Source organism: Cotesia typhae, unplaced genomic scaffold (genome assembly GCF_013202065.1).
Source record: "Cotesia typhae breed Kobodo isofemale line unplaced genomic scaffold, CoteBio_Ctyphae contig_43, whole genome shotgun sequence".
In the NCBI taxonomy this organism is placed as follows: domain Eukaryota; kingdom Metazoa; phylum Arthropoda; class Insecta; order Hymenoptera; family Braconidae; genus Cotesia; species Cotesia typhae.
Genome location: NW_027423752.1, coordinates 3958454 through 3985752, shown reverse-complemented (window position 1 = coordinate 3985752; position 27299 = coordinate 3958454). Strand labels below are relative to the sequence as shown.

General features: G+C 31.6%; 1 protein-coding gene across 3 annotated transcripts in view; it reads left to right on the top strand.

Moving 5' to 3' along the window:
* LOC141528283 (synaptotagmin-10) overlaps nt 1-26437 on the top strand; it is a 49410-nt gene extending 22973 nt beyond the window's left edge. For all 3 annotated transcript variants that reach the window (XM_074244250.1, XM_074244252.1, XM_074244251.1), the window contains exons 2-10: nt 7589-7851; nt 7943-8089; nt 9353-9484; nt 19506-19660; nt 19723-19891; nt 22520-22640; nt 23021-23192; nt 23283-23483; nt 24784-26437. In XM_074244250.1, the coding sequence (XP_074100351.1) occupies nt 7589-7851; nt 7943-8089; nt 9353-9484; nt 19506-19660; nt 19723-19891; nt 22520-22640; nt 23021-23192; nt 23283-23483; nt 24784-24787 (1364 nt within the window). In that variant the 3' untranslated portion in view covers nt 24788-26437. The remainder of the gene's footprint in view (nt 1-7588; nt 7852-7942; nt 8090-9352; nt 9485-19505; nt 19661-19722; nt 19892-22519; nt 22641-23020; nt 23193-23282; nt 23484-24783) is intronic.
* The last annotated feature ends 862 nt before the right edge of the window (nt 26438-27299 follow it).

Genomic DNA, 27299 nt, shown 5'->3' with positions numbered 1-27299 from the left:
ACTTAAATATCAAACTTTAGAGACTAACAATGTATAAATAGATGACCAGCAGTGACAAAATTATAAATAGACAAAAATGATTTTCAATCATCAAAAGTTGCAACGTTAGCTTTACAGTTTTGTGATTAATATTTAATGAACTTTCGAAACTGGTAAAAGTTGTCCCATGAGGGCTGTATGATTAGTTTTACCTTGACTCACCAGAGTTATCTCCTTCCACCTGTTTCTCTAGAGCGAGTATTTGCTGATCCAACTATCCCAACCAGCGGTGTTATTTATCTATCTTAAATATTTGATTTTATCTGAAAACGCATTATACGTTCATAAATAGCGAATATTACTGTAAAGTTTATTGATAAAAATATCGAGAAAAATCCTTGAAAGGATGGATGAATATTTTATTTTTCATAATGAAAAATTTTACAATAAAAAGCCAACAACAAAAGTCTTTTGCTTTTTTGTAAATTCTCCTCATTTTTCATTTTTAATAAACACGCATCAAAAAACAAAGCTCATACTACTCGAAGCATCTCGAACGTGGCACAGTAAACTCGTTGGCGAGGAGAGGTTAGGGTCAAGGCCAATCTTCCAGCAAACAATACTTTAGAAGAAGGCTTTCATCTTTTTTTTTTAATCGATACTTTTCTTATGGGTTTAGTATTACTAGAGGACCTATTTATTTCAAAGACTATATTGGAGCTTGTCGATAAATGTTGTTACAAAAAATTTTTTGTTAATTGAGAGTCTTTTATAAAGCTTGAAAAAAATTATTTTCAGCATTTAAAAATATAAAACGATCTAGCAAAAGAATTTTTCCGGTTAAAACTAAGAATTTTTTTTCTAACACTACGAACGAAAATTCCTTTAGAAATTTTAAAAAATCGATTGTTTTCATATTTTGAGAAAATAATATGTATTCAGAGTATACTGTCAAAAAGATAAATCAAATTAATAAATATTTGCCGACCTATCTTACGTATTGAAGAGTGTCGAAGTGCTAATTTTCTATCGTACTAAAACTTCAAACTTAACTTCCACAAAGCTGTATTTTCAAAAACTGCTCATATTGTAACTCAAAAAATTATTGATCGATTTGGCTCAAATTTCGTTCTGTTTTTCTCAATATCATTTTCGAAAGTATGTACCTAAAGTTTAGAAGATTTCTTGTAAGTAAAATACTTTTTTGGGACGAATAATTGAACCTTGTTTAAATGATCTTACTAAATTTCATACTTTTTCGCAGATTTCATAGAAATCTAACTATTGTATTTGTCGTCATGACAGAACTTTAGAAAAATTTAGCTATTTTCCGATACAGCTCGTCGATAGTATATATAATCCGCAATGGATCCCTACTAAACTTCACATACTTACTCTACAGAGGAATAATAAGATCAATTTCAAAGATCAACTCAATCGATCGAATAATTAAAAAATAACACGATTTCAAAATCGTAAAAACTCATATTATTTCATCTTTTTTCGAAGATAACATTCGAATACGACAACTTATAGGAATTGAATTTCTCTCATCTTTTTTTATTCTATTGCTCTTAAATTAGTTTGAATTTTTGCTAACTTTTTTATTATTTCACTTAAATCTCACTAATTTTAAACTAAAATTAGTGAGTGTTACTTTCTCGTAAATTTTAAATTTCTTTAAAGTTTTATAAATCTATTTTAAAAATCATTAAATAATTATTTAAATCATTTAATTATTATCCGAGGTATTTCGTAACGGAAATACCTCGAGATAACAGATTTATAGAACGTCAACGCAGCCTAGTAGACTAAACAGTCTACGTTGTGGGTTTTGGACTGCGTTGATGTTCTCATAGGGTAACCTGAGATGCAACGTTGCTTAAATTCATTATAAAACTCATTGTAATTATTATTGTATGATACATTCTGTCTCCAGACTTCCTCTGGAACAGTCAGTCCGAGGACTTAGCAGAGGAGGAATCTCTGCTGGGCCGAGGCTGAACCTGCCAATTCCTTATTAATAAATACTTCTTTTTTAATTGTCAATCGATTAAAATGGGTACTTATTAAAACCTTCAACCAGGGTTGAGAGCGCTTATCAGCGTTTTACCCTGGTTCCTTTACCTCGAGCGTTAGCCAGCGTTCGGGTATCCTATCCAAAAATATCCTAACTATTACCCCCAGGGTAAGAGCGCTTATTAGCTGTTCTCACCCTGGTGAAATTGCCCAGAGCGCTAGCCAGCGTTCAGGCACTCTACCCATTATCTACCTGTAGGCAGGTAAAACAAAAGTAAAATATTAAAATATATTTTATTTATAAATTAAAAATGAGAATTATTAAATTATGTATATTTAAAAAGTACTTCGTGGATAAATCAGTGACATGACCCACCTGGAGTCTATCGACTTCCTAACGAGGTCAAAATCTGGACATTTAAATAAATTATTTAAATTTAAAAATTAATTACACCCAAAATTTGGGAACGTAACAGTGAGCATCATAATTTTTAAATTTATTTATATTCTTCTTGACTTAATTAACTGTAGTTATTGAAGTCTTGAGCAAGATAGTTGAACATAATTTTGTATCGACACTTATTTTTGTTACGATAAGAAATCTACATTTCGACTGCCGAATAGCCTTTTTTATGGTTTTAAAAACTTATTCTTTCCACGAACATGTCAGAAATACAAAGCAATTTTTTTCACCCTAACAGAAAAAAAAATACCAAGTGCAGCACTTTTGGACCTTGCGCCAAAGTAGCCCCAAAAAAGTTTTATTGAACCGGTATTTTGTACACGAAAAAAAATTTCGTTGCTGCAAAGATTGCCAGGAGTTCACGGTCGTATGTGCTGTATCTTCTTTCAGTTTCGCTCAACTTTCTGGAGAAAAATCCGATTGACTTCCAGGTATCACCTTCCAGCTGCTCGAGTTTGGCGCCGATAGCCGAGAATGAGACGTCCGTGGTGAGAGCAAGAGGTTTGGTTAAGGATGGAAATGTAAGTAAAGTGAACTTCGCAAGTTCGTGCTTTCAAGCTTCGAAGGCTTCGTCTGCTTCAGAGGCCCAGTTGATTTTAGTTTTGTCATTCTTGATAGACTTACGTTGTTGCATGCTTTGTTGTTGTATTTTTAAGTCTTGGATCTCTTTCATACAAGTTCCAAGCATCTGCTGTAATTCTAGCATTTTCAACTCAAGGTTGGTCCCGTTCTGGATTGAAGTTTGTCGAGACATAGCCATGACAGATGGAAATGGTCCCAAAACTTCCATGAAACTGTCCGCAAATCCAGCCACTGTTTCCAGCGGAAGTTTGCTCATTGTGATGAGGTGAGGCTTGATGTTCGGAGAAAGTCTCTCCAGCCATAACTGTTGTAGAACGCAGTCGTCCACGGCACCATTGGCCAGTTCACGCATCTTACGCAGTAGTTGTGATGGTGTTTTGCCGTCCAGAGTGGTTTCACTGATGAGTTTGTGCACCTGCTTTTGTCTAGAATCAGAGAGTCATGAGAGAATAGCTGTTTTTAGAGTTTGGTACTTATCTGTAACTGGTTCTTGACGAATGACATCATCCAGTTGATCAATCGTTACTGCGTCTAGTTCCCTGATGACGTTGACATATTTTACTCTGTCATCGACTATTCCAGCGGTGTCGAATACAGTTTCTACCATTATGAACTAGATTTCTGGTCGTTCTTTCATGAACACCGACATTTTTGGTTTTTTCGTTGGTGTATTGGCTGGTTGATTTCTCTGAATCATGTTGTTAAAAGCAATTAGTTGTTGTAACGTAAGTGGGTTTAGCATACTTTGGTTTGTGGTGCTTTGCCGTGTGCTTGTGTTCCCAATGTCACCAGGCGTGATGTTGTCCTGGTTCGAACCACCGGATATTTGGTCAGTCAATTGGTTAATGGGATTACCAAACAAGTTCTTGTTGTTTTTTGCGCACCTGGGCTCGCCGTCTACGCCGTACTCCAACAACTCTTCTTCGGTGCAATCAATCAGACTTCGATTATGGTCGTCTGGTTTTTTTGTTGGACTACGATCAATACCCATTTTGGTTTTATTTTTGAGTGTCACCTGATAATTATTTGATTGTTTTTTGTGTATATTTTATTCGCACTGAATACGGTAAAAGATGGCCGCCGCGGATGTATTATTTTGGCGGGCACGCGATGCTTTTTTGTGAGATTATTTTTTCAATCACGTCGGGATCACCAATTGTAGGGGGTTGGTTTAATACCACTACAATAACTCACATAGATGTATAAGTTAATCAAATGTATTTTATTAATTAACAATTAGTTATTAGATAACAATTTGTAATAAATAATTAGTCTTTGGAGAAAACTACAGCTGTAGCGTCGGTTAGTTATAATAATAATAATAATAATAATAATGATATATTTAGTTATAGTCAGGTACGTTGGCGCCACTGATGTTGATTCCGGTATTGGCTGATGATGGTGTCGAGGCGTATTTTAGTAGCAGGTTTGGCCATTGGTGGCGTCGAGGCGCTAAGACCACCACAGCTCTTTTCTAGAGACTCTACCATATACCGTCTTTTTTTCACGGCTTAGGCCGTGAAGTTTTGCCCCCTCCTTTTTTTCGGACTTTTCGAGTACACCCAGACGAAAATGAGAGAGATTGTAACAAAAAAGTCACATTCTAGTGTACCGATCAATGATTTTAAGTAAATTTTAAACAGTTACTATTAAGTGGCGCTAATTATTTCTCTGCTGGCAGTTTATTATGAAGCGGACTTAATGTTAATAAAATAATAACCACGCCATAAATAAATATTAATAAAAAGATAATTAATATAAAATTAAGTTTTTTTGCCCTTGTGAAACTTCATAAAATTTAAATATGTCATTGTTTGCCTCCTATCTCTCAAAAGTTAAACTTATGGAGCGGTAATAACAAAAAATATTGTATGTCGTTTAGTGGCGATTTTGGCAACGATTTTTTTTCGATATTCGCTTTAATGTTTGTGACGCGAATATTCGAAAACGAGCGTAAATTTTCGTCTTCAGCTACGCTTCGGACGTTAAACTTATGCCCGTTTCGAACCGTCCCGCCACAAACCTTAAGCTCATATCGAAATATCGTCGCTGTCAGAAAACCGCCACTTCACGGCCTTATGACATAAATATCTATTTTCAAATTCCCAGTGCTGCCTCTGCATCTTTCTTATAGAAGTAACAAATTTTACAATAGTTGAATTGGAATGTTTTTCAATTAGTGTGAGTGATGGCCGTGAACAGTGCTAGACTCTGAATTTATTCAAATGCAAAAGTACATTAATAGTAGTTGACCTCGGATAGCGTAAAGAGAGAGTCTCCGGCTACCAGCTAAGAGTTTCTGGGTTCGATTCCTGGACGAAAATTCTGATTCATATTTTCGGTTATTAGAAGGTTACCAATGAGTCCAACCTCTCCTACCTTCCCCCTTCCTAAAATTTCTTTCAAAAAAACTGACTGTCAATTTTTACAATAGTTGAATTGTAAAGTCCACTAATACATCTTGTATAATTTGCTTTATAGTATTTAACTTTTTAAGTCACTGGCTAGTCTTGTTTGTTTAATGAAATTTACAATAGTAGATCGTAAAATTATTAAATGAGAAGTATAGTTCACCGTTACTATTTTATTTAATAAGAATTACTAAAGTAAAATAGTAAAAATTCCTTCAGATTTTCTTTCCGTGTAAAAAAACCGTTCTTGTACCCTTTAAAGTTCAAATGAAATGATGTTAAGACTTCAAAATATGATTGTTACATCAAAATATGAGTGCTTCTCTAAGAAACACTCATGAAGAATCTTACTTTATGCTTCTCGAACTTCAAATTACACGCGCTTACTGATGCACCTTATATGTAGGCTTCTTTTACACGTTGCCAGCATTGAAATGTAACCATTTTGTTTTATTGTTAAATTCTTGAGCGATCATGAATAAAAACCTTGAAAACTTTGTTTTTACAACAGAAAAACATGAAAAATTTCTGATAAAGTTTGTTGGAAGAGTTAAATATGTGAAATCCTGGTTTTGAAATCTCTTATCCTATATAATACCTCAAGTATACTCTAAGTAAAATAAGCTCAACGATACATCAGCGTCAATAATTTATAATTTATTATGTTTAGTTTATAATTCATTATGAATATTATTGCAGAAATTGAACACTAAAAAGTTAAATTACCAATTTGCAGAAAGTTTGATTGCAATGAAAATGGAAAAAAGCTTCGGGTATTTTCAAGTGGTTTTCTTATGATTACTCGAAAAATATTTTCAAAAAAAAATTTTCAAACTCAGATCCAAAAACAAAACACTTAGAGCTACAATTTGCTTTTTTTTTTTTGCTGTACGACCATTTTTGTATAAGTTACAGCCTGTTGAAAATCCCCCAAAAATTTGGATTTTTTTCTGCTCCCTTAATTTTTGTGAGAAGTGTAGAATCATAAAATAATATTATCCTAGTCATAGCCTCCAACTTTTATCATTTTTGTATTAAGGATATGTAACCACAATAAGATCCAATCGATAAAATGCAAAAAAATGTTGTTTTTGAACAGTTTTTTGTAGACAAGTTATGCCACGCGCAATTATCAGAGACGGAAACTTGGCACGTGACATTTCTCCCGTTCTATGTTTAAAACTAGCGCAATATTATATAAATTTAGTCAAAGGAAATCTCGTAATGAAAATGTAATTAAGAAAGTTTGTTTTCATTTCATGTATACGTATTTATATTTATAATTTAAAATAAAGTTTGTATATTATATAGTTAGGGCAAGTTGTCCATTTAATTTAAAGACAACTGCAGTATTATTAATACTAATCTAAATATCGATTGATATTATAACAAAATATAACGAAACAATAGAGAGACATCTAATTATGGTTTTGTCAATAAAGTCAATTTGAAGGTCTTGTTATTATATGGGGGACTCAAAGAATGCTTAATACGAAACAGAGTTTCTGCTAATGCATCTACAAGGTTGTGAATCAGTATGTCAGTAAAGGCCTAAACTGCGTTAGCAATTAGCAGGGATAACTTGAGTCCCGACGGCCTTGTGCTACTACAGAGCCTTGAAATGAGAATTTATATCTGTGATAATGGAACGACTCACCTTTATCGATTGTATTGTTCAGCAATTGTTATATTATATTGTATTGTGTTCCATTATAGTCCACTCACGTTTGTAAATTAATAAAGTTACACTCCATTGTGTAACTTTTATTTAATAATAACTTGATATTGAGAATCTTTGGGAAACTCTTTTTGAATAATTTATCAACTTAATTTTCGTACGAAAAAACTATTAATTTTAAAAATTTTTCGAATTTAATACCAAATCATTATCTAGATAAATATAAATCGCATAGTGAAAAATGAAAAAAGAGTATCTAATCACTACAAAAATGATCATCTCCTGAAACATTGATTTTTGGAAAAAATCATAAAAATCCAAAGTTGGAGCTTGATCAAAATGACCATTACTTCTAAAATATTTATTGAACAAAAAAATGTTTTTTTTTTTTTTTTTATCAAAATCATTTCTTCTAAAAAAAAAAAAAAATGAAGTTTTATATTTTTTGTTAAACAGATGATTGGAATGAAAATTTTACCTACCAACTGTTAATTGGTAGTGGAGTAGCACTCATGGCTCTTGTTTTTCTTGCCACTGTGAGTTTTCACTGTTCGTCGACGTGGAAATGGCTGATGGCTGTTGCCAGGCAAGAGGGTGACAATGATAACGACGGGGATGTTTCACAGCAAAATGCCATAAGGATTAGCCATTCGTTGCCAGATTTACAATCAGAGCCCATCACACATGAGTACATTCAAGAACAGAAAGAGAGCAAAAAGGTTACATTAACAAAAATCCATATTAATAAAATTTGTCCATCAATATACAATTTGAAATGTTTTTAATAAAAATTATTATTATGTTCCGCAGGTATTACGTCAAACAACGTTACCAATCGTACCAACAAGACATCAAACATTTCAACGTCAATTGTCTCATCGTCTTGATCTTCCGAATATTAAATTCAGTATCTGCAGTCTTGAGAGCCGCAGTGACTCTAGTCTTGGACTTATCAAGGTTCGATACTTCTTTTTTTTTTTTCTTTTACCATTATATCTACTCTGAGCCGATCAGATAAATAGTTACGACAGTTTTCCGATAAAGTAAATTTAATATAAAAATACTTTAGGCTATTTATGTCTTGGGAAAAATTTTTAAATTCAAACTTTGTTATCTTTTCTTCTTGCTCATTTTTTTTTCTACGAACTAAATTAATTAATTAACTAATTTATACCCGAGTAAGAATAGAATCTCGCCGCAACACCCCTGCACGGCTTTTTAAGCACCGCACTATCGTTGCACTACAGTCGTGACAATTTTGATTATTTTACAAGTGCCGCATCACCGTCGCACCACCGCCGTGACAAGTAAAGAATTTATCTAGTCGCCATACTACCGTACCACCACCGTGACAAGTAAAGATATTTTTATTCGCCGCACCACAGCTGTGACGAATTACAAATTATCAAGTTCCCGAGTAAAAATAAATTTATTATTTTATACGAAAAAATAATAAATTTCGGTCAGCTGTCGTACCACCGTTTGGTGGTATACATTGAAATAAAATATTTGTTGATCATTCAAATAGCTAAGTTAAATTCCTCAGTTAACTTCGACTTTCAGCACAGTTGGTAATGTTTGAGACTTTCATGCAGACGACCCCGGTTCGAATCCCATCGCAGTTTCATTTTAAAAATTCTTTCAGGGTATTTCGATAGGCATGCCGGTTCTGTTCAACTCGATGACGAACTTAAAAACCTACATCAATAATACGACTAAAAAATTCAATAATTTTGCGGTACCTCAGTCTGATTTAAAAAATCTTTTTTTTATTCGAATATTAGGCATTTGAATAAAAGGAGGTTGAACAATAGATCTTACATTAAAATTTCTGGTCATGTTATTCATTAATTAATTATTGCGTAATAAATTAATTATGAGGCCATTTTTTATAAAATTGTAGATATGATTTAGAATTGGTGCGGCAGTGGTGCAGCGGTGCTGCGGCGATGTTAGAGAGAGTAAATTTTTAGCGTGCGGCGTAATAGTCCACCAAACGGCTGTAGTGCGGCAGTCGAAAGAAATTTATTATTTTTCCGTACAATATAATAATTTCATTTTTACTCGAGTATAGAGTCTTTATATAGAGTCATACTTTTACTTAAGTTTCTTACTCTGTCAAAATCTTCAACGTTGTAAAAATTAAGCAACCCTCTTATTGGCCCTTTGGGCTTTTGGGTTTATGTAATGGAAAATAAATAAATAAATAATTTTTTATAGCCGGAGCTGTACAAAAAAGACTTAACAAGACAAGAAAGTACCGAAAGTTCAAGTACAGTAGAAATGGAAGTTGCGGGGAAACTACACTTTGCATTGCGCTATGACAAAGAAATTGAAGCGCTTGTGGTGAAGGTAATGTACTTAGAAATGATACAGATTTTAAATTTAAAAAAAATGTTTAGTTTTACGGTCGCCTGTTATTTGGCATAAATAATAGAAAAGTAACATCTTTAATAATTATGAAATTTTTTAATTAGAAAGTTAACTATCGAATGTAATTCATGTTATTTTTGCGTTAGACGGTTCTTTTTCCACCAAACTTGCTCTTTTAACTAACGTAATTTTCAAGTATAGTTCTAGTAAAAATATGCCGCTTGTGCTATCTGTCGGAGTTCTCAAGAAACACACTTAATGTAGATCTATACTTAACTATCATCATAACAACGTATATTTTAACCCTTTAAGGTAGTACCTCCGCGACAGTCCAGGTAAAAATTTTGACTCACTGTCCATGTTAGACGTATCGACAGAATTAAGGTTGTAGGTTAAGTTTTTCTAACGTCACTGTACTCCTCGACTACTATAGTCTCTATACATATACACCCACCCTACAGTTTCAGTGACTAGCGGCTGTTTTTCGTACCCCTTCTCCTAAAAATAATCCTCTAAAAGCGAAATTTATTTTAATTAATCTCGAAAATTACGGGGTGAATAATTTTCATTTTTTTTAATTGTTCGAAATATCATATTTTTCAATCTACTAGTTTTTCGATAAAGTGGTGAAGTTCCTTCGATGGAAAAAATTAAAAATACTGTCATTTTCCCACGCTTCTCGTATGTTACATGCACAAAAAATGTCATTTTCAATTGCAATTATTCAAATATTGCTTTCATAACCGGACTACCTTAACGCCGAAATTGGACTAAGTGAGCCGCGTGCCACCGGAGTAGGAAGCATATAAAATAAATGTAGAAGGGGGCGGTTCACCAAAAGTGGGGGAAACGCCCAGAAGGCTCAGAGGGTTAAGGAATTATACGCACTTGAAACTTGAAAAAATGCCTTTTTTTCATTTTTGTGATGTAAATATATTTAAGTATTGAAACACTAAATTTTTATTTATTTTAAAAATTTAATTACTTGGACCACTAAACCTCGCGGATAAGAATATAATCGTCTAAGCTTCTAAAAATTGGCATTCGCTGCTCGGGAATGTTCCACTTCCGTGAAAAAATGAATGTTTTTGGTTTTAAATTATTTTATTAATTCGGACAGAAGTTCTCACGCGTCCTAGTTAACTTGTCTTAATTACCCGAGTCGAAATTTAAATCGTAGATTCAACGTATTGAACGTTCAAATCCTAGGTTGAGCGTATTATACGTTGAAAACGTAGGATCAACGTATTGAACGTTAAAATCGTCATTTGAACATATAGACTTAATAACGTATGCTGAACGTATCCAATATGTTATAAATGTGAAGAGAACTAATAATGGGTGAAAATAGTAATACTAAAACTCCTTCAATAACTATACACTGTAAAAAAACCGGGGTAAGTCCAAGCGGTGTAGGTGTTAAAATTTGCGGTGTTAAATTCCAACATCGAAAGCGGTGTAAATATTTTTTTTCCTGTGTTAAAGCGGTGTTAAAAATTTTCCGATGTTGAAATATTTTTCGATGTTGAAGATATTTTACTTTGTAAATATTTTTATTCACTAAATTACTACTATTAGGCAGTATATTCAATAATTCATAAAACTATTAATTATTGAAATGGTACGTGTAAATTGTAAAATTTTTAAATAAAGTTCGTATTACATACATAAATTGTAGGTAACAATTTAAATAACTACTAACCAAAATTAAAGATTGTTCTGAATTGTTCTGGTTAGAAGTATAATAGAGAATTAGTAGTAAATTATGGTGAGTCGTTACCTAATAGTAGTAATAGAGAATATAAGATTAATTAAAATAATTAACAATAAACTTTTTATGAATTTTGGTGTGTTTGGTGAGTAATCACCTAATAGTAGTAATAGTGCTATAGTAGTAAATTGACTAAGAAATCTTTAACGTGGTGGTTGACATCGGGGAATAGATCAAAGTGTCGATCACCGCTCAAGTCTAAACCTCAAAAGGTTTTCGTAACTGATTTTCCCCTCCTCATGTCATCCTGTGACGTCACGGGAGCTACACATTATTTTAGTTAGTGTCGATAGCGAAAATTTCGCGTAGTAGTTCGCTAGGCTGGTAAAACCGAGGCATTTTGTAGTCCCTGATTAAAAATATTGATTGAAAAGTATTGGGAATCAGTCACCCTATGTGAACTGTATATCTATATATACATGAAAAAGAATTGAAATTATTCAAAAGTATTCTAATTTCATCATTTTCAATCCTTTTCAATCAATATTTTTAACCAGGGGTGTCTCAGTATATATACACAGAAGCTTTAATGTCAATCGGACGAGTAAATTACATGAATATTTGTAAAGCCTGATTGGAACGTGACGTACAAAAACTCAGCTGAGGCCGATGAAATTTAAACGCCTTTATCTCACAACTATATTTTCAAAGTCCGTGAGCAAGATTTATCGATTAACGGCTGATGACTTAAGTCTCTAATTTTACACAATTTTTTTTCCAAAATTTTTCAGTAATTGATCCAAGGATTAAGAATTCCGATAAATGTTTTAAATTTTTGTAAACAATTGAAGATTAAAATTTTCATTGAAAATCAATCATTTTTGTCGTCAAACCGCTAGTTTGTTAGAAATAGATATTTTTATAATTTTTCCGATTAATCACTAGATAATATATTAATAGAATTTCTTATGATTTTTGAATTATGATGATTTAAAATGAATATTTCATGCTCATCACAAGACACTTCTTTTGAAGCTACTTCCGAACGACTTCTATACGAGCTAGATAATTAATTATTTGCAAAAAAAAAAGTTATTAATAAAACTAAAGATCGCTTCTGCATGTCAATCCATTTTCATGTTAATTAATTAATTAAAAAGCCTCTACAGAAAAAATGATTCAAAATTGCTTTTTTCGGCCTTCTAGGTTATTAAAATTCGTTAAATTTAATTGCGAAAACTTATTACTTTCACTTAAAAAATATTTTTCTTAATTCTAAACTTGAAAGATATTAAATTCATAACAATATCATGGAGGACTGAAAGATATAAAATTAATTTGTATATCAATGAAGCGTAAACATAAAGTCTTATATACATAGTGTTGGCTCCTTTGTTTGCGTTACCTTTTGACGTTGGACGTTCGTAAACTAGTTCAACATATTGATGCATTAAATTATATTCCCGGTGTTCTAGATTCATTACAGATTCGATAAACGCCACTCAGCTGAGATACTTCAAATATTGACAGTGAATATCCCGCAAATAATAACGATTATAGGTGTTAATTTTCAACCTGTCGAACATTGATTATCCGACTGATATCAAGTATCTCGGATATTTATTCTATCTCTAATCTGTTTATTCGCTTGCCACTGAGTGTAGAAACAAAATTTGGTTAAACATTCTAACCGTCCGTTACGCAGCAATTCGCGAAATAATAAAGCGCTTTATAACCTTAGCCCAATTTCGTTAAATCAACTTTTCAATCTTGTTAGAGGGCATTAGTCTCGAGACACGAAAATAAATTTTTCTCCATCCATTATTTTAATATTGAGCATTAATATTTTATATGTATGTACAAAAAAATTGAAACAGGTAAAGTGAAGGGTAAAAAAAAACATGGTCTATTGAACATAATTTTAGCTCTTCCAGTAATTTTAATCGAAAAAGAATAAAGAATCTTTATCAGTAAGCATATCGTTATAGCCTCTTATCTAAATCAGAAAAAAAAATCTGGAAAACGGTTGACTCTAAAGGGCATCACTGCAACTTCCCGCTAATTCCATATCTAAGCGCTTAAAATTGAACTTATGACGTTTTTGAGCTCTTCGAGCTCAAAAATATAATTTTTATGTTACTTCGAGCCCTCCAAGCTCAGAGAGTTAGCTGTTCTAAGCTTTTGAGCTCTTCGAGCTCAAAAGTCTAATGAAAGTTTAATAAATCAGTATTTTTTGAATTTTCAAACTGCAATAACTTCTGAATGAATGAATCGATTTTCACGCAGTTAACAGCATTCCACCCAGTTTTTTAAATTCTACAATATACTTTTACACATAAACTGATCAAACCGAAAATCTAAGAAAAATTTGAAAAATGCACTTTTTCCTAATTTTATTGACAACGATAACTCACGAATCAATCAACCGATTTTCACGTTCTTGGCAGCGATCGACGTGGGTTTGTGGGCTCTAATAATTTTTTTATTTCATCGAAAACGATCCAAAAAAAATCTCGAAGTTATGTAAAAAAAACACTTTATTCAAAATTTTTCAACAACGATAGCTCTCAAACAAATTAACCGATTTTTACGCGGTTTGCACTAATCTATGCAATTCTTTAAGTACTACGAACAGTATGTTAACATAAATTGATCAGATAAGACATTTCAGAGTTTTTTTTGAAAAATTCCATTTTTTCGATTTCTTTCGTTCACGATATTTCCCGAACGAATCAACCGATTTTGACCGGCTTGGTAGCGATCGACGTGGTTTTTTAATGTTAAGAGCTGATTAGTTTTCCGAATTGATCAGTCGAGCCGTTCAAAATTTAAGCTCAGTCAAGCCCTTTCGATTGGCATCAACCGCGATAGAATCTGTCAAGCCGTTCAAAAGTTATGAGAGGTTCACACACACATACACACATACACACATACACACACACACACACACACACACACAGATTGATTGATTGATTAATGATTTATTCCTGCCAAGGCACAGGCCAGATGGCAATATTAAATACAAAATATTTACATAAAATATAAAATATAGTAAAGTATGTATATGTAAGTACAAAAACTTAATCTAATCTAATTAGAAATATATCAAAATAAAAATAATATAATAGATAAAAATAAAAATAATGTAATAGATTCAACAATAATTTTATATTAAAGCTTTAACTACTCAATTTTTAAAGTCTTATTAAAGTTTTTGATTGCCAGTTTTTGACTTCTAACTTAATTATCTAAATTTAGCAAATAATCAAACAATTTATTTTTAAACACTTCACTACTACTCGAGTTTACAATATCTTCAGATAGATCTTCCCATTAGCGTATAAGGGTTACCACTAACTAAAGTTAAAAACTGAGTTAAGTGACCAATAACACTATTTATGTTTAAACTGAGTATATTTAATGGTGGAGCTAAGTTATTAGGAGAATTATTTGTTGAATTATCTAAGCGTTAATCAAGTTTCATAAGATCAGATTCACAATTTATAACTAGTCTTTCAGAGTTCTCATCTTTCTTTGCAAAGATTTACCCATTTCTCGCCCAAACAAACTTGTATTTAGCAGTTTTAGCCTTCTCCTTAGTTTTGAGTAAAAGTCGATGGGTTTCTGGCAGAAAAAATTCATTAACATAAATAGATCCCTTGAATGCATCATCGACTTGCGTAGGAAAAACCTTCTTTACCGGAAGATTGCCAGACTGACGCTTCTTATTGACAACAAAGTTACGAGCTTGGATCGATATCATTGAAATTATAAAAGAGTGAGAGGCAGGCCTAATTTGATCTCGCACTTGCTTGTTTTTATTCTCAAATTTACGAGCATTTAAGATGCAGCCAGTTAGATTTGGCAAACTCAAATTCGTTAGGACGGCTGTACAGATATCATCTGGTGTTTGGTTATTCGCTACCGAATCGGGAATACCCGATATGACTAATTCGGCAGAGCTCTCTGGTACCTGAGAGGAAGAAGATGCAACAGGAGTTGAATTTCCAAGGAGTAACAATTTCTCAGTTACCGCAGCCATTTCATTTTTTGTTTGATCTCTAAGATTTTCAAGATCTGAACTGAGCTTGATGATTGATGCAGCGTTTGCCTTAATATTGGCAGTTAGCCTTTCCTGATTCGCAGCAATAGAGTCTTGGGACTGTTGAACTTCTAGTAACTTAGCATCTAGCTTTTCAAATCATGCATTCGTTGAGACTTCCAGACTACAGAATCTCTTCATCATTGCTGTTAATTTTTGATCGAGAGACTTATCTGCCCAACCTACTGGTAACTGCGCCATTTTTGGAGATACAACAGGTGATACGAATGCTGAGTCAGAAGTAGGTGATAGTGGTGAGATTGGTGTCGTTGGAGACTTCAGAGATGAGACCGATAATCGACCTGCAGACACACGCTCAGATGTAGAAGATCTCGCGGATTTGAAACTTGAAACTGAAGAGGTGTTGGAGCTGGTAGATTTTAGTGAAGCAAGTCTCGTTTTTGCATCTAAATTTCCCAGGAGATAGTTGAATTGTTTTCTGCAACAATCAGTGAGCGGCCTGTTTTTTACAAAATCACGTGCACAACCAGGATGAAAATGTTGTTGACAAGTGTTACAAATAACAGATGATTTGACAGGTCTCTTGCATCTAACACATGTGTCAGACACTAATGGCATAACCAGAAGATTTGAAATAAAATTTCTGTAAGGTGATCAGACAATTTAATATCAAGTTTCAAGTTATTAGTTAGAACAAGATAGATAACCAGTTATTTATAGTGTAACTTACACCTTCTCAGTACACACACTATTGGTGCTTTGTAAATTCTCAAGTCATAACAATTAAATGGTCAGAAAGAATTTGATAGAACTTTACTGACAAGTTATCACTGATAGAAGGTAAAGTAAATGGTAAATCACTTGGTAATTAGCCAGTCATGAATAGTGTCACTTAAACCTCCTTGTTGCACACACTGTAGATCAACAGAGTAGTTATCAAATAGATGATATTTTTCAGAACTGGTAAACTTCAAGTGAGAGTTGACATCAACTGACGCTAATTTGGCTAACAATCCACTGTACACTAGAACCACTGTCAACTTAACCTCTTCAATGATGAGTAATTTATATTTAATTATTTTTCAATCCATAGCGAACACATAAGGAAAATTTATATGTCAATCTGCAGATTGCAATTTGTTGCTTGCAATATTTCTGAAACAAAAAATGCCGGAGGCAATTTACAGCAGAAAAATGTTGCAAAAACAGAGCAAAAAATTAGCGTGTTTATGTACTTACAGAGAGAGAGATTGATTGATTGATTGATAGTTTATTAATGCCAAGGCACAAGCCAAATGGCAATTTTAAATACAATATGATTTACAAATACAATAATAATAGAAAAATTATATAAGTACATAAACTATAATAAAGATCTAATATAAAAATTTATATTAATTTTATCTGATTCAACTAGCATACTCACTAAATTATTCAATTTATAACAGCCGATAAAATAACAAAGTTGGAGAATTTAACACTTAGAATCTAACAGTAATTATCAGAGAACCTATCACTTTACAATAACAAAATTAATAATCCAAGTTCAACAAATGGTCAAAAATTTTATTTTTGAAGAGAGAGAGATTGATTGATTGATTAATGATTTATTCATGCCAAGGCACAGGCCAGATGGCAATATTAAATACAAAATATTTACATAAAATATAAAATATAGTAAAGTATGTATATGTAAGTACAAAAACTTAATCTAATCTAATTAGAAATATATCAAAATAAAAATAATATAATAGATAAAAATAAAAATAATGTAATTGATTCAACAATAATTTTATACTAAAGCTTTAACTACTCAATTTTTAAAGTCTTATTAAAGTTTTTGATTGCCAGTTTTTGACTTCTAACTTAATTATCTAAATTTAGCAAATAATCAAACAATTTATTTTTAAACACTTCACTACTACTCGAGTTTACAATATCTTCAGATCGATCTTCCCATTAGCGGATAAGGGTTACCACTAACTAAAGTTAAAAACTGAGTTAAGTGACCAATAACACTATTTATGTTTAAACTGAGTATATTTAATGGTGGAGCTAAGTTATTAGGAGAATTATTTGTTGAATTATCTAAGCATTAATCAAGTTTCATAAGATCAGATTCACAATTTATAACTAGTCTTTCAGAGTTCTCATCTTTCTTTGCAAAGATTTGCCCATTTCTCGCCCAAACAAACTTGTATTTAGCAGTTTTAGCCTTCTCCTTAGTTTTGAGTAAAAGTTGAAGGGTTTCTGGCAGAAAAAATTCATTAACATAAATAGATCCCTTGAATGCATCATCGACTTGCGTAGGAAAAACCTTCTTTACCGGAAGATTGCCAGACTGACGCTTCTTATTGACAACAAAGTTACGAGCTTGGATCGACATCATTGAAATTATAAAAGAGTGAGAGGCAGGCCTAGTTTGATCTCGCACTTGCTTGTTTTTATTCTCAAATTTACGAGCATTTAAGATGCAGCCAGTTAGATTTGGCAAACTCAAATTCGTTAGGACAGCTGTACAGATATCATCTGGTGTTTGGTTATTCGCTACCGAATCGGGAATACCCGATATGACTAATTCGGCAGAGCTCTCTGATACCTGAGAGGAAGAAGATGCAACAGGAGTTGAATTTCCAAGGAGTAACAATTTCTCAGTTACCGCAGCCATTTCATTTTTTGTTTGATCTCTAAGATTTTCAAGATCTGAACTGAGCTTGATGATTGATGCAGCGTTTGCCTTAATATTGGCAGTTAGCCTTTCCTGATTCGCAGCAATAGAGTCTTGGGACTGTTGAACTTCTAGTAACTTAGCATCTAGCTTTTCAAATCTTGCATTCGTTGAGACTTCCAGACTACAGAATCTCTCCATCATTGCTGTTAATTTTTGATCGAGAGACTTATCTGCCCAACCTACTGGTAACTGCGCCATTTTTGGAGATACAACAGGTGATACGAATGCTGAGTCAGAAGTAGGTGATAGTGGTGAAATTGGTGTCGTTGGAGACTTCAGAGATGAGACCGATAATCGACCTGCAGACACACGCTCAGATGTAGAAGATCTCGCGGATTTGAAACTTGAAACTGAAGAGGTGTTGGAGCTGGTAGATTTTAGTGAAGCAAGTCTCGTTTTTGCATCTAAATTTCCCAGGAGATAGTTGAATTGTTTTATGCAACAATCAGTAAGCGGCCTGTTTTTACAAAATCACGTACACAACCAGGATGAAAATGTTGTTGACAAGTGTTACAAATAACAGATGATTTGACAGGTCTCTTGCATCTAACACATGTGTCAGACACTAATGGCATAACCAGAAGATTTGAAATAAAATTTCTGTAAGGTGATCAGACAATTTAGTGCGAGGTTTCAAATTACCAATCAGAACCAAGAAAAATAACCAGTTATTTTATTGTCACTTAAACCTTCTCGATATACATAAGGTAAAGTAAAAGGTAAATGTCCAAGTAAATAACCAGTGATAAGTATTGTCACTTAAACTATCTTGTGGTACACACTGTAGATCTTATAAGTTGTTGAGTAGTAGCGATTTGATGCCCAGAAACAAGTTGATAACAATTTACCGACGGAGTAGATATCAAATTGATGATATCTTTCAAATCTGGTAAACTTCAAGTGTAAGTTGACATCAACTGACGCTAATTTGGCTAACAGCCCACTGCACACAATAACCACTGTCGACTTAACCTCTTCAATGATGAGAAATAAATATTTAATTATTTTGCAATCCACAACGAACAAATAAGTAAAATTTATATGTTAATCTGCAGATTGCAATTTGTTGCTTGCAATATTTCTGAAACCAAAAATGCCCGGGGGCAATTTTAAGCAGAAAAATGTTCTAAAGATAGAGTGAAAAATTTAGCGTGTTTATGTACTTACAAGAGAGAGAGAGAGAGAGAGAGAGAGAGAGAGAGAGAGAGAGAGAGAGAGAGAGAGAACATCGCGGGAGTAGTCAGGGAAGCTTCCTGAGACCTTAAAACGTCGAGATCTGATGAAAACTCAATTTTGGCAAAACGGGGTGAAAACAATAACTTCCCGATTTTTAAAAATCTTCGATTTTCTTAGCGGGAAGTTAAAAAAAACCGAAATGATGAAAATTTAAAAGTCCTAAATATGTAAATTTTATAAATATAAAAAAATTTTTTTTTCCACGTTTTTAAAGTTTATAGATTAGAAGTTACGACCTCGATAATAATTTTGTTTTCAGGTTTTGCAAGCTCGTGGATTGCCCATAAAAGATGTCACAGGAAGCAGCGACCCTTACGTAAAAATCTATCTTTTACCAGAAAGGAAGCGAAAGTTCCAAACAAAAGTTCATCGCAAAAACTTAAACCCTGTTTTCAATGAAACTTTTATCTTTAGGTAAGAAACTCACAAATTTTATTTCCAATGAATCTTAAACTCGAAATTTGAATACTTTTCAGCGTATCTTATGAAGAGTTGCGCGACAGATATCTGCAGTTTTCCGTGTACGACTTCGATCGCTTTTCCCGTCACGATTTGATCGGACAGGTGGTACTCAAGGGGTTGTTGGACTGCACTGATTTAGAACAAGAAATTGAATACACCATGGACATACTTTGTGCGACGCAGGTAACACACTTTTCAATTCTTAAAATTTTTTTCAATAGTATCATTAATATATGTATGCTTATATTTTTTAGAAATTGTATTAAATTTTTGAATTCTCGATTTTTAATGAAATCATATGTTTTAATTTGGCTTTTAGTTATTACTTCACAACTACTGATTTTAATTCTAACATATTGGGTATAATATCCAGATAAATAGTATTTTATTTCTTAAGACAATCTCCACTCATTGGTAGCAAAGAAGATCTTGAAAAAAATTCAAAGATCCAGAACCAAGCCGGGAGTCGAACCTGAATTTTCACGCTGACATGTCGGATGCTCTACTTTTTTTTTTTTTACTTTCCGCTAAGAAAATTCAAAAGTGGGGAAGTTATTGGTTTTACCCCGTTTTTCGAAAATCAAGTTTCCAACGGATGTTGACTATATGTCTGTATATATATATATATATATATATATATATATATATATATATATATATATATATATATGTGTGTGTGTGTGTGTGTGTGTGTGTGTGTGTGTGTGTGTGTGTGTGTGTTGAACTCACAGTAAAAAATTTTGCGTCATTTTTAACACAAAAATATGTGTCAAAAAAAATTTAACATAAATTTTGTGTCATTTTAACGTAAATGTTTTATGTTAAAAAAAATAACACATTTCTGTGTTAAATGTTACATAAACTTATGTCAAAATAATCCATGGTTCATCCGAAGATTTTTGACACTTGTAAGTGTCGAATATTAACACAATAAAATGTTAAGAAGTGATCTCTCTAGATTAACGTAACGATAATGCTTAACCTCAATTATTTTCAATAAAAAATATTCAAGTTATCAAATATGTGGAACTTTTGTATCAATAAAGGGATTTATTGATAATTCGTTGAAATAAACATTGTAGCAACAGGACATTTTTTTACGGTTTTATTATAAAATAGTAAAATAATTATTTACATGAAATAATCAATTAAAATAACCAATTCTTTTTCGTAAGTTTCATAATTTTTCTAAATAGATATCTGCCAATTTCAATATCATCTAAACAATATTGTAAAATAATTATATTAATTAAAAAACTGTTTTATATTTTGAAGAACGTAAACGTTAAACAAAAAATATAAAGGCTTTGGAGGTTAATCATTTTTATTAAAAACATTTCACACTAAATTAAATTGACATTTACGGTTGATACACTCAAATCACTTTCCACCAATAAAACATTAAATTTAATAATCACTTGAATATTTTTAAAATATACTTTTAACAAAAATAAAAATTTTGTAAAACAAAATTTTTTTGATGTTTGTATGAGAGATGTGGAATGTACGAGATGGCGGCGTTTATCTCGCCTAAAAAAGTAGAGAGCAGTTTCTGACACATGTTTATGTAAAATCAACACAACTTAAATGTTGATTTTATAATGACAGTTTTGAAATGTTACTTTTTTTATAAGATAACACTTTTTTTGTGTTAGAAAAAATGCGAACTAATAACACAATTGTATTATGTTAAATTGACATAAAAAAGTGTTAGATATTTGACACTAAAATATTTGACACGGAGAATTTTTGACGCAATGACGGAAAATTTTTTACTGTGCGGCTTGACCGATTGAAACCAAACTAGTAGCGTTTTAAAGAGTTCCATCAAACTTCGATTTCCTGTGATTTTGAACTAATTCGGACTTGTATATTTTTGAGCTCGAAAAGCTGAAAAATGTAATAAGTGCAATTTTGAGCGCTTAAGTATGGAATTAGCGGGAAGTTGCAGAAATGGCTTTTAATGTCAACCGTTTTCCTAATATTTTTTTCCAAAGAAATTTATTTTGCTGCTGAAAAATACACATTTGGGTACATAATAAAAATAACTTCAAAGCAAACCATTCAAATCCACTTCTCAATTACATATACGATCATAGTATATTACACCCTCTGATTTCATCGAAAAAGATATTTCTACGTAGATCAATGATGACAGCTTCAAAAATTGTCTGGAATTTTTCAAAACTTTAAAAGTAACGAACGACGTTGCTAAACGGAGTATTGCATTAATGGAAGAACATAACTGCTGCCTAAGTAAAGATGAAGAACAGGTGCAGTATTTATTACAGGTTCTTCAGGGACATCGACAACGTTTTCCGAATTGTTATGAAGAATCACTTCAATCATAAATATTTAATATAAACAAATAAGCAATTTTTTGACCAAAACTTATTAATAAAATGAATGTGAACATAATAATAGAATTAAATTGTTTATCTGTTGATTATAGGATAAGATATGTGAAAAAATTATCTTAAAAATAACTACCTATTTCATTTGTTGGATACTCTACCTATTAAGCTATCCAATTCTTCGTCCACCGAAAAAGTAGCTTGATAAGTATGGTACCTAACATGCAATCGCGGATATCGAGGTTCGACTCCTGGCTTGGACCTCGTTCCATAAGTATTTTTCAAAATGATCTTTCAATGAGTAAAAATGACCTAAAAAAAATAAAATATCACATCTTTTATCTAGTTATCTTAATGTAATAAATTAGAATAAGAATGAGTAGTCGTTAAGTAATGAATGAAAGCTAAATGAAAACGAATAATTCCATTATAATTATATTCTTGATTTATATTATAGGATAAAGTTAATTTAGGGGAGCTGATGTTGTCGCTTTGTTATCTTCCAACGGCAGGACGACTTACGCTCACTGTTGTTAAAGCTAGAAATTTAAAAGCTATGGATATCACAGGGAAATCAGGTATTTACTCTTAGATGAACTTGTAATGATAAAGAATTCAATGGGGAGTAAATTAAAAAAATTTTTTTGAGTTTACTTATATTAATTCAGATGCTCCACTTTGAAGCACATTAACTCTGAGATTTTTTTAAACTTGCTTTGTAAGAATCAATTTACACTCTACATTGATAAAAAAAAAATTGTTAGACAGAAAAATATTGACAAAAATATTTGGATAAAAAAAAGTAAGAAATATATAATTGTCTACTTTTAGTACTAAAAAGTGCAAAAATACTGAAAAAAAATCAAGTTTAAGAATTCGGGAGTTACTGTATTTTGAATTATGAAAGCCGAAATGAATTTATCGATTTATTAATGAACAATAAATTATAATTTTTCAGACCCGTATGTAAAAGTTTCATTATTTTGCCAAGGGAAGAGAATAAAAAAGAAGAAGACAACGGTGAAAAAAAATACACTGTCTCCAATTTACAATGAAAATATGGTGTTTGATATTCCAGCAGAGAATATCGATGACGTAGTATTAATTGTTAAAGTTATTGATTACGATAGGTGAGTCATTAGTGATTGTTCATTTTATTAATTGTTAATATATGTAACAAAGAAATCACGATGTGATATTGATAATTTATGTAACAACAGAATCGGGTCGAATGAATTGATGGGATGCACGGCAATAGGATCGAATGCGATAGGCATCGGAAAAGAACACTGGTCATCGATGTTGGAGAGTCCTCGCGAACCACAAACACAATGGTATCCGTTACTTGATAGTGTTACTAATCATATTCAACCAATACCTACAGAACGACTTCCTATTAGTCTCAGTTGTATCAATAGCAGGTAAATATTTTAATAATTATTTATGAAAATCGATTCTGAAGCTTTAAAATAAAATCGTAGTGATGATTTTTAAGGGTACAACTTACGTTTGATTTTTACGGCATACTTAATAAGTATTACTTATATTTTATCTGTTTTTGATAAAAAAACCAAAAATCATTTGAACAATTTTTTACAATTAAAATGAAAACAACTTTCAACTTGCTGTCACTTCCCCTGATTAAAAAAAAAGAATTCAAACCGATTGACAATGTTAATTTTCCATAAGATAAAGAATTCAAAAGTGTTTAAAGTATTCAGAAGTATTGGAAAGAATTCAAATTTCGTTATTTCCAATACTTTTTAATTCATTTTTTTAATCAGGGTTCATTAGTATTTACATAACTTTCCCTTATTTAGGAGTTGCAAGAAAAGAAAAAAAAATAATATATTGAAAAAAAAAAAAAATACTTTAAAAAAAACTTTTGAAAAAAAATTTGTTCATTTTTTCAACTTCCCGTTAAGAAAATCAATGATCGATTTGTTGCAGCTGCAGAAAAATCCTGTTGCAGCAAAAGTAATTTTTGTTCCGTCTAGGGTCAACCATTGTACTAATTTGTTAATTTTTCATTTTTTTTTTAAATTCAATATCTCACGAACCAATCGACCGATTTTGACGAGCTTAGCGGGATTTGACGCAATTTTTTAAGTACCGGAAGTAAAGTTTTAACGTCAAAAACGATCTGAGAACAAATTTTGAAGTTATTTAAAAAAAAAAGTTTTTCCAAATTTTTCAACAATCATATCTCTTAAGCGAATCGACCGATTTTGATGCGGTTTGTGGCAGGTGAAGCAATTCTTTAAGCACAAGAAATTTTTTTTTACTTGCTAAATAATCCCAGAAGAAATATTAAAGTTATATAAGGAAATTACTTCTGTTGAAATTTTTCGACAACGAATGAACCGATTTTGATGGGGTTTAAAGCAATTGACATTATATTTTGAGGTTAAAAGCTGATGAGATTTTGGAATCGATCAATGCATTAGTTTAAAAGTTATTTTTTGACAGTTATGGATTTTTATAGCAGGAACTTAAAAATCATAATTTTCCTAGAATTATTAATGAAATTATAACCCAATTTCAAATTTCTAAAGGAACAACTAATTCTAATTAATAATACAGAAACAACCCACGAAAACCGCAAGGTAATTGAAACCGACCAAAATAGATGGCAGTATATGCTTATAACTATGCCTTTCAACCAATAACTCAATAAAACAATAATTAACGACCCGATAATTATCCTTAAATAATTTTCAGATGAAGCTGTATCAACAACCGCTAATTGCGGAGGCTTAATAATTATTTTGGATACTGAATAACCTCAAAATAAATCCAAACAAGTCCTTCATGTAAATCACCTTCCTGTCAACATACAAAAACAACATGCCTGACAGAAAAATTATTTCGACCTCCAGCAACATATACAGAGGAAAAAATACTACGAGGATTAGGACCCAAGGTCCTAAAACTGCTTGCCTTAGACAGATCAATGGTGGACTCATATCACATCAGTAATTAATAACTATAAATTGTAACATGACAAGTATTTATAACAAGAAGAGAAGAAAAAAACGAGACAATATTTTTCCATGCCTCGTTATTTTTTCGAAAGTTTCCTTTATTTTCTTAAAACAAATGCTTTGCTTGTGACAATACTTCAGAGCCCCTGGGATAATCAACACCCATATTGGTTACTTCTATTTGAAGATTATTAATATAAATATTAATATTAATATATATGAATGTATTTACTGTAATTACTAATTATATGCAATATTAATTAAATTTATATAAAATGGGAAGGCCTTATTTTTAGAAAAGAGCGAAATTTTGACAGCGAAAGAGTGAGAATTATTGAAGAAATAAATAATTTAGAGGTTAGTTATTTGTGTACTATAATAATAACAATAATAACGATAATAATTTATGAAAACATAGATAGAGTAGTAGTATTTAATTAATTAAATGATAATAATGGTAAATATATAATCAATGATAATCATAATGATAAATAATATTAAGTTTTTAAATATCGGATAACTCGATGTAAAATCTATTGAGTTTAATGATATTATAAAGTTTATTTTTTGGTGCTGGATAGAGATGGCGTTGCGGTTCAAACAATGAAAAAGTAATCGATTTATGAAGAAATAATAATATTTTATGATTAATGATTAACTGTATGCATAAAAGCCCTGGCGGCTATTGTTGTGATAAAATAATGAATAATTAATAAGTTATAATGTAAACTAATTGACCATACATAATATACGTATCATGTTTAAAAAAATCATGCATAATAATTATAATAATCCTAATGTATTTATGAAAAATGAAGATATCAACTGCTAAAAAAATATTTTGTGAATAAGGATAAATTTGACTGCTTAAAATTCCCAAAATATGTAGACTCGATGATTCGATTGTGAACTTGATAATAATTATAAAGATAATTAAAAAATACATATTTAAATACATACATACATATATATATATATATATATATATATATATATATATATATATATATATTAATGATAAAAATGTGGGAGAAATTGGTGTACAGTTATTGTTCTTGGTTGGTAGTTTTTTCAATATTTTGGATGATGTATAGATTTCCTGGTGTTGTATTCCCAATGACTGGCGACTTCTGTATACGCGTTGACATATCACGCTTAATATGTGTTTTATTAATTTAAAGAGTAATAATTGAAATTTTGCAGATGAATAAAATTGGAGGACGAAGTTGTCCGGAGTTTACTCTGCATGCTGTTAAAAGTAGAATATTCAGTAAGTTAAGTGTTTCAAATCTGCAGTACTTTTCTAAGAGTAATGAATAACATATCTGTGTAGATACTAGATTTTGATGATTGTAAGAAAATAAATAAATAAAGTATCTATTTAAATTAAATCGACTGTAAACATGTCATTTGTAAACCTAACCAAAGTAAAAATCTCGTGACATGAAAAAACTGAAATTTTAGTTAAAAACTCGTTAAGTCGCGTATTAACCAATGAAGAAAAAAAAACACAATTTCTCGAAACAATTTCTTCATCCTATCATCATGATGAGATTAACAAAAAATTAATAGAAAATGCCCATTTGTTTCTCAATTCGAATGAAAATTTTAGAAATTTTTATTTTCTCAGAAGAAATTTATGAAACTGTAATGTGAGAAAGCGTCTCTTAAAAATATGTAAGATAAGCCAATATTTAAATTTTAAACAAAATACTGGGATGCTTTTTGACCAAGTAATTATTTATTTACTTATTTATTTATTGCAAAAGAGCGCCGATCGGCAATATACATTAATAGTAACAATGGAATATTTTAAGTGAAATTTGAATTTAATATAAATATGTTATATCCGACATACCGTCTATAATATAGGGCCTCCCATTCCTGCCGAAAAGTGCAGCGCTTGTACATTTAGGGAATAGCAATCTGGACTACGCGACAACTCACTCGTGGCCGAAGAATACACATTACCGCGTATTGTCACCTCATTAAAAAGAACCAACTGTTTAATTAGTAGCCACTCTTGTAAATCGCGACCGAGGTGATAAAAACCATGAACACCATAAATCGTGAGCTCACCTACAAGATAACAGTTCTGCCTTAAAGCCCGGGTGAGTCCTACACCCCGTTACGTGTAGGACGACTTCAATTATTAAATTAATTAGTCACCTTTCCCTAATTATCAATTTCAAATTTCTTAACGGTATTTCTGAGTTCTTAGTTATGAAAGTAGACATTGAGTCTTCAAAGAAG